Source organism: Drosophila elegans, unplaced genomic scaffold (genome assembly GCF_018152505.1).
Source record: "Drosophila elegans isolate 14027-0461.03 unplaced genomic scaffold, ASM1815250v1 contig_149, whole genome shotgun sequence".
NCBI classification, from domain to species: Eukaryota; Metazoa; Arthropoda; class Insecta; order Diptera; family Drosophilidae; genus Drosophila; species Drosophila elegans.
In genome coordinates this window covers 1-8,128 of record NW_024545513.1, presented here as the reverse complement: position 1 = coordinate 8,128, position 8,128 = coordinate 1, and the positions used below count along the sequence as shown (strand labels likewise).

The window sequence follows — 8,128 nt, the reverse complement described above, 5'->3', positions numbered from 1 at the left end:
TAGTTTATACATAGCTCTTACCTGAGTGTGCGTCGCTGCCACTTTCATGCATACTTAATTTGTCAGCTTGGCACAGGTTTACACCCATTTTATAATACGTTAACTAACTAACTGTTGCGTCTCCCTCACCCCCTCCCCCACGGGAAGAACACGTCCTTGGGGGAGGCAGTTAGCTTCATGTCTGCCGTTGACGCCCGATGAGGACGTGGACGTCGGAAGGTGGATGGGTCCATGCAACGGTGGCCTGCAGAATTTATAGTCACTCACATATGGGGCCGCAAGGTGTTTTCATTTAAATTTTATAACGACTTAAGACAGGTCGAAGCACCACCACTTTAGCAGTTGAGTTTGCATTGTAATTTAAACTGTGCATGTGCTCAAGGCTGTAACGCACATGTGGGAAGGGGCGCAACGCAACTCTAGTGTCAAAATGGAAGGCTCGCGAAAGCTGCTTCCTAGCTAACAGTTTGTAAGTGTGGTAATTACAAAATTTTATGTGATTACTGCTTGTACACACACACATAGCCACGTGTGAGGACCGTATTACGAAAAGAACGAAAGCGTTAGCAAACCGCGCCAATGGGGAGGGAAAAGTACAAAAGCGCCTATTAGAATATTAATAGAATACTAAATAAAACGTCAGGTATGCCATCGCCTCCCTTCATACCCACTGCATTGTCCAAACTCCAGATACCTGCTAGTCGGATAGGATGAATCTGCCGCAGAGCGGACAAAATGGGGAGTTCGGTGACTAAACTTGAACCCATCCCATCACAATGCACCGCAGGCCAATTTAAAGGGTTCAGCTGGCATATTCAATCTGTTGGCTGCTGAGCAGGCCATAAATGATGCATGAGCAATTGACGATGGCAAGTCCATTGAAGACAAAGGCCAACGATGCGTCTGCACTTGGATTGCGGCTAGAGAAGCTTTTAAATTCAATTGGCAAGCGCGCGAGGTAACTTTCACTGCTCACAAAGCTTCCTGGCAGCGCTTGGCAAGCTCGTTTTCAGCTCAAAGTAGTCCTTGGATGAAAGAATAACTCAATTTAGCCGCCCGAGGAGTCATCGTGTACCGTCGTACGTTTGGTCGGAAACTCCCACAACGACGACTATCACGACCGTAAGGACGAAGACAAAACCACGACCTCATCACTTGTCCCGGCTGGCCATGCAGGGCCTATGTCTGAGTCCGCGTTTGCGATGCCGTTGAAGTCCCGTCATCGTCACTCTGCCATCGTCGGCGTCGCTTAGACGCACCCACAAAACACTTCAAACGTTCTACGGTTCAATTTAAGTGGTGCTAGAAGGCGTTAACCAACGAGCACTCGGCTTGAGTCCTCGTTTGAGCGCTTTGCTGTAAAAAGTGCGCACAATCCTAGCCGTCGAATTAAAAATCCTTATGTCCAACCAATTGCAGGGACAGAAGTTGTTGTTTTTCCGCTTTTAGAACTCCATATCCTGGCATTTGTTTTCAGAATTTTCTTTTTAAATCATTTTAATTGTTTAATTGTTGTTTAAGAACTCCATATCCTGGCATTTGTTTTCAGAATTTCCTTTTTAATAACATTAATTGTTTAATTGTTGTTTACGCATGTATTTATCTATCTGTACTTTCAGTATTACAATATATGATATATAAAGATTTCGTACCTCCACTCCACACTTTATACATAAACATTATATTTCCTATCCGTGCTAAAAAAAAATTAACAACATATTAAAATTATTGCCTTTTTCAAAGCATTTGCAATTTGCTAACATAGATACACATACAAATACATTTGATTATTTATATATATTTATTTATTCAAGTTTGAGAACGCTGATACATTAATATTAATATATACATATCAGTACTCTCGCACTTGAAAAATCCAACGGCAATTTTATATTCAACTGTATTAATTTATGTATTTATATCCATATCCATGTTCGAACTTATTTAGTCATATTTATTTTATGTTCATAATTATACTGGTATTGGTACTTGTTTTCATATGTGTACCTGTAATATTACATATGTATACGTTTAGGTATAAATAGCTCTTGTGATTCATTGGATGATATTTCATTGTCTTCGTATTGTGCCTAATGCCAGCATGATGCATCTGATCATAATTATCATACAAACATTTTATAAATAATAATAGTCGTTGCAAGATTATCTACATGAATACAGTTAGGTTTTCGGCCGACTCAATTTGTATTTCAGTATGATGCAGTACAGAGTTATACGAAGAAGACAGTCTTATGTACAATATCTTAGGACTGCTTTTGTGTAAATGGTTCTGCGTTTTTGTTAATCAATCATAATCCTCGATGGTTAAAGTTTTTGATTTGATAAAAAAGGAGAATTATTAAAAATAATAACTGTGCGAATATACATAACACAGATATATGATATAGTCAACTCAAGAGGTGGATTCGAATTAATGTGCAACCATCATAAAATACATAAAAAAACATATTTCAATAAAATTTTTACACGATCGTTTCCTCTTGCATCTATAGGATATATTCGCCTGATGACAAAGGCTTTTTAACAAAATCGGTGTAGACATAATAAAACAATTTGATATATTTCGTGTTAAAAACCTTTAACATTACGCTAGTCGAATGCATAGAACCATACGGCCAGTATGACACATATATGACAGCTTTAAGAATTAGTCATTCGATTTTCGTCCAAAAGGTATAGGTCCGGAAATGGAATAAAAAACAAAACGTTAGACAAAAAGCTGAGTTTTTAAACTAGATCTTCGTAAAATGTAATTGCAAAAGTTTTAAGCCGTTAGCTTTTAAGCAGAGCTAGCAATAGGTATGAAAGCAGAAAGTCAGCCTAGTCTGATTAAGAATATGAATTATGAAAAAAGTAAAATATGGAAAATGAAAAGTGACTACTGCGCTGCAAACTTTTGACGAAAATAATAATAACCTCCGCAAGGGTATACAACTGTACATATCGGAAATATTTTAACTGATTTATGTGACGACTTGTGTTTGGCAAAAATTTTTAGCGATTTCTAAAATGAAAAACAATTTTTATTCATAACCGATCCTTTAAAACCGATCCGAATTGGGTAGGCACACATTCACAGGGGAAAATACATTTAACCTGGGAGTCTATACCATTTTATTTTAAAGGACTTTACGTCGCAATAACGACAATGTTGATATATTTATTACGAGACTGGACTTTGGTGGTATCCTATGCTTGATTATAAATTTATTATTTTCTGTACTTCGTTAGTATTTACTTTGTTGATATAGTATGTATCTATATAGGACATGCCTATGCCTCTGAATTGCCAGCTGTACTAGTATACACAACATCCAAATGTCTAAGAAGCTCTTGATTTTGTTCTTTAAGTTTCGGTATAAACGATTATGGATGCAGATAATACGCGTATGCATGATTAATCATATTTGTTTAAGTTTTTTCTACTAGGTATACCACTCTATGTTATAGTTACATATGAATAATTTAACATGAATGTGATGATTTCTGTGCATACAGCTAAAGTTATGGTAATGAGCAGTGAGCGATCTGTCCTTTTCATTGCCTTGAACCGCATACTCGTATAATGGGTTGTCCGGTAGCCTAGCTCCTTACTCTGTATCCAAACCGCCTTCATTTCGGGCATCGCTATTGAACGTGGACGTGGACTGCCAGCGCGTGCTGTCTTGTAATCACCTGCAGACGGTAGAGTCATCGCCCGCACATATCGAATGCGACGCTGCCAAAAAAAGCTTGCCGTTCGAGCACGCGCAGAGTTGGAAGACTCGGTGCATATGGTCTCGACTCTGGGCGGTACCCAGGATGGGAGGCTGGGCCGTTCGCAGGTTGGGCATAAGTATCTTCGAGGATTCCAAACGCAGCTGCATCGATAAAAGCACATAATTGGGCAAGTGATTTTGAAGTGAGCCCTTGCTGTGCCTACTACTACACCAATTTGTCTTTCAAATAATCATACTTACGCTCCCATCGAGGGCTCGGAACTTGACGTCTTCCAGGGCCACAACTTCTATTCCTCCTGCCCGGGATTGCAAGTTGATGTCCTTGGCCGCCGTCATCTCCAATTGGCGGGTGGGAGATTCGAGTCTGTAATTAAATCAGGACACAAGCTTTGCGACGCCGCCTTACTAAGTTAATGGGAACAGCGTTTGCCCAGTCCCAGAGGAGTCCGCCGGAGGTAGATGACCAGAGTCTCAGAGATTGAACATGGTTACGAAGCCGTTTTCCCCGAACGTCAGCCTAATGAAACGGAAAGTCACTCAATTGCGTGGGTGCCGCCAATGGACCGCTGAATGGTGCCCAAAGAACAATTCAAATTTAAATTAAATTGCTGATATGACTACGCGTTGACATCGCCGACCAGCTCGTCAACTGAAATATCCGAGTGTGTATCTGGTGCCAGACAATTTGTAATTTTCATGAGCCAACAGGCAGTTATCACCAAATTTGTCAATGAAAATGTTATTACAAGCCGCCGATCCTGTTAATGGTTCATGCGTACACACGCGCTCACACGTACAGATGGGCGATGGATGGGCCTTTGCGCATAATGCAATGACTGCCTCCCAATCCCAGTCAAAGCCCCAATCTCAGTCCGATTCCCGTCCGGCGTTAGTCAAACGGGAAAAAGGTCTGGCCCCTTTAGCGCTTTTTAATTCACTGCCATCGCTTGTGTACATTCTGACAAATGTGTATAAATATTTTCACTTCCCAAGCCCGCGCTCAGTGAGCTGAATACCGACACCTTATGAAAAGGTTGGTGGGTGTTGATGGCGATGCAGGTAAGGGTGCAGTGCACCACCAGGCCACCACCTGTCCCACACTTGACTGTTGTTTGTGGGCGATATGGGAGACTGTCGGTAATCTGACTGTTGTTTTGGATACCGCAAAGGTTACGTTGACAGAGGCGCACGAACGCAACTGAGTGTTTGCTTTTAATTTTTTATTTCTCAGATTTCCCCAACCGAAGAACGACTAATATGCGACCACAGTATACCATTCCCGTCCCTGCTCTGCTACGAATTCCTGGAAATTTATTACATTCATTGAATTTCAACACCGGACTACGAGTGGCTGCAGTAGATTGGCTTTCGATTTCATTTACTTTAATTGGTCATGGACTGGTATGTTTTCCGTTCCTTGCCTCTTCAACGGTAGATCGTTTGGGCCAAATCGCAGTCCTCGGTTTTCAGGGTCTGGACCTCTGGCTATGGACGTGGCTCTGCACTTACCTCAACTCCCGACCTGGCTCGGCGCGCACATGCGGCGTCTGCACAGACTCCCGAAATACGGCACCACCTTCGCCGTCGATCCGCAGGGCGTGCGCTCCGATTGTGACTTCATTTCGGTTTACGGAAAAAAGGCTGCGACCGTTGGTGTCGTTTATGCGAAATCCCGCAGACAGGCACTCGAACTTATCGTGTCCCAGAAATAAATGATTCTCAATCATACCATTCGGGTCACGTGTATTGATTGAAAAATTACGTGATGATTCTGTTGATGATGGTGACGATGGGCCGTGGAGTCGCACGAAAGTCGGAGAAATGGAAACGGAAGAAGATATGCGACATAAATGAGATAGATATTTATGGAGGATTGTTTTATAAAGGTAAGGGTAAGGGAAAATGAATCAAAATGTTTGTATAACAAATGCGGATAATTTCAGCAGTAATTGCAATATAAATTAGTAAACACACACCGCCAAACAGCCGCCACACATGATTATGCAGATAAAAGAGGGTTCCTCTTAAAGATAGCACATAACAAGAAGGCGGAAACGGAAATCAAACCTTTGGCTCCTCTCTCCCCTATTGTCTCAGGCCAGTGCGCCGCGCCGCGGTCGAAACCATCACTCTTGGCCATCAACTATCAACCGTCGCTGTCACCTGTTTGGGCTGTCCTCCGCCATGACCCTCCAGCGACTCACCCTCTCGGTCAGGATCCGTCGCCCATCGCACCAACTTCTCTGTCACACTCACTGTCCCAGTTTCCGCGCGTGTTTCTGTGGCTGCTTATCGCTGCGGGAAATGCTCTGCTTCTTGCGGTGCTGTTCCTGCTTTCCTTTTTGATAGCATTTTCCTTGCGACAATGGACGAAGGTCCCTTGAAAATCGCATCAGTCTTCTTTGGCCGTGGTTTCATATGGCTTATCTGTAATTGTACATCTTGGTTGCTGTTCAATCGGCTGCCGTTTTAGATGGAGGAGCAGCCGCCCCGATCTCATTTGCCGACGCTTAGCGCCTCTGATTTCCTGCTCGCCTTCGTGGCCAAAATGTATGATATCTGTTGATTTATGTCTTGACTTGCAACGGCACACATTTGTCGTTGTCCATCGCCGTCCCTAAACACCTGCCTGTGCACCGACCATCTATGAATTTGTAAGCTCAGCCAGTCATCGGAGGCAGCGCACGGCGACGTTCATGACTTTAACATTTGCGAGGAGGTTCAACAGTGGCAATGTCGTTTGGTTAATGTCCCTCAAACCTGAAATGCTGAGCGATAGCTCCGGCGTGACCACGATTAAACCAACCGAATGTAGAATGTGGGAACGTGAATGGTAAAAATTTATCAAATATGCAATACACGCGGGCGTCGCACTGAGTAGACCCCATGGTGGGGATAGGAAGGGAAGGCGCAATGCTGAATGGGGTGGTGGCTGCGTGTATGACGGTGTTTGTTCGCACCTAATCGCCCTCGGATACGCTCGAATCGAGTAACGGGAACGCATTTCACACTCACCTATTGAGATGGGTTGACCGTGACGCGAACGGATTGTCGATGCGCGCAGCATGTCCATAATTATTGCTTGTCCCGACAGCTGTATGCCACCGGGTACGATTTTAAGCTGACCCATGCCCTCCTAAAAGCGGCAAGCGAATAGTTAGTGGGGTCAATCTGGGACGGGGGGACGGAGTCTATGACGCAATTACCGTTGAGAACTCCATCACTTTGAGAATCCAGAGGGTAAGCACGAGGTTGGTGATAATAAGCAGCATTAGCAGCAACAGCAGAGTGTACAAGCACTTTTTTCGCCATCCAATGAGGCCTAAATACATCTCGATCCCCCCGACAAATCCGTCTACGTTGGAGCCCCCAGGTGCGGCGCTGCGACCCCCTCTGTCGTTTCGCCCATGACTTTGGCCGTGGCTAACCGTTGCCTTGACCGTCGTCGCTGTCACTGTCGTCATGGTACCTCCTCCCTTAGCCGTGGATAGGGCGTTTGGAGCTACACAGCCGCTTGCGGAGCCACTGCTACCGTTTCCGTTGCCGCTTGCTCCGCCGGTGCTGCTGGCTGTCATTGGGCCAGAACGGTGGCTGGTTTTAGGGGGTCGCTTGGCCGTATTACCAACCGCTAATCGGTGTCTGTTCGCAGCGGAGCTGGCTTGCAGTGGCCGCGAGGTGGCCCGAAGTCACTGATCTCACTACTGTCAGCAGCCAACATTGCTCATCTACTGCACAGCAGCTAGTAGCTGCATGAGGCGTTCATGATTGTCTGGTTTTCTTTATTCTGCAAAGAAATGAAATGTAACAAAATTCGTAGTTTCAATAATAATTTTGAGAGTCACTTTCGAGCCTCGTATTGTGTGTGCCAAATTGAGCTGATGTCACAGTATGTATTTGGGAGCCTTAGCATGGGTAACCATGCAGGGGTAACTCATTTATGGAGTCCTCGTTTGTCGGAATGAACTGCAACATTTAAATATGCTGCATTGAAATATGCAGTAGGCTGCTGCAGTTACCCTTCATTGATAGCATCACGCATCTAGCTTCGCCTCAGCTCCACCTGCAGCTTCACTTCTGGTTGCAACTGTTTCTACAAATGCACCAGTTGATGACTTATTGGCGTCAGCTGGTGACGACTTCACGTGGAGTCATTCAATTATGCACGCCTGCAGCTACATTTACGAAATGCTGACGAATATGTGTGTGCTGCGTGGGCGAATTTACATGCAACAGCTATGAAACTGACGACAGGGTGGGTTCGGGTATTTATTAAAGCATACTTTCAAAAGAAATCATAATAAATAAAATAAAAAGTTGTATATGAATATATTATAGCCTTTGCTCATGATGTATAAATAAATAAATAGGTAGTTCTAGTGTTGCAAAAA

General features: G+C 43.8%; 1 protein-coding gene across 1 annotated transcript; it reads right to left on the bottom strand.

The window, feature by feature from the left end:
• Positions 1–1,976: 1,976 nt before the first annotated feature.
• Positions 1,977–7,426, bottom strand: LOC108150400 (delta-sarcoglycan; the record flags this gene model as incomplete). Its single annotated transcript, XM_041708811.1, has 5 exons — positions 1,977–3,881; positions 3,981–4,104; positions 5,250–5,511; positions 6,756–6,876; positions 6,947–7,426. Coding segments are annotated over 5 exons (1,176 nt in total), but the record flags the coding sequence as incomplete, so codon positions are not given.
• Positions 7,427–8,128: the final 702 nt, after the last annotated feature.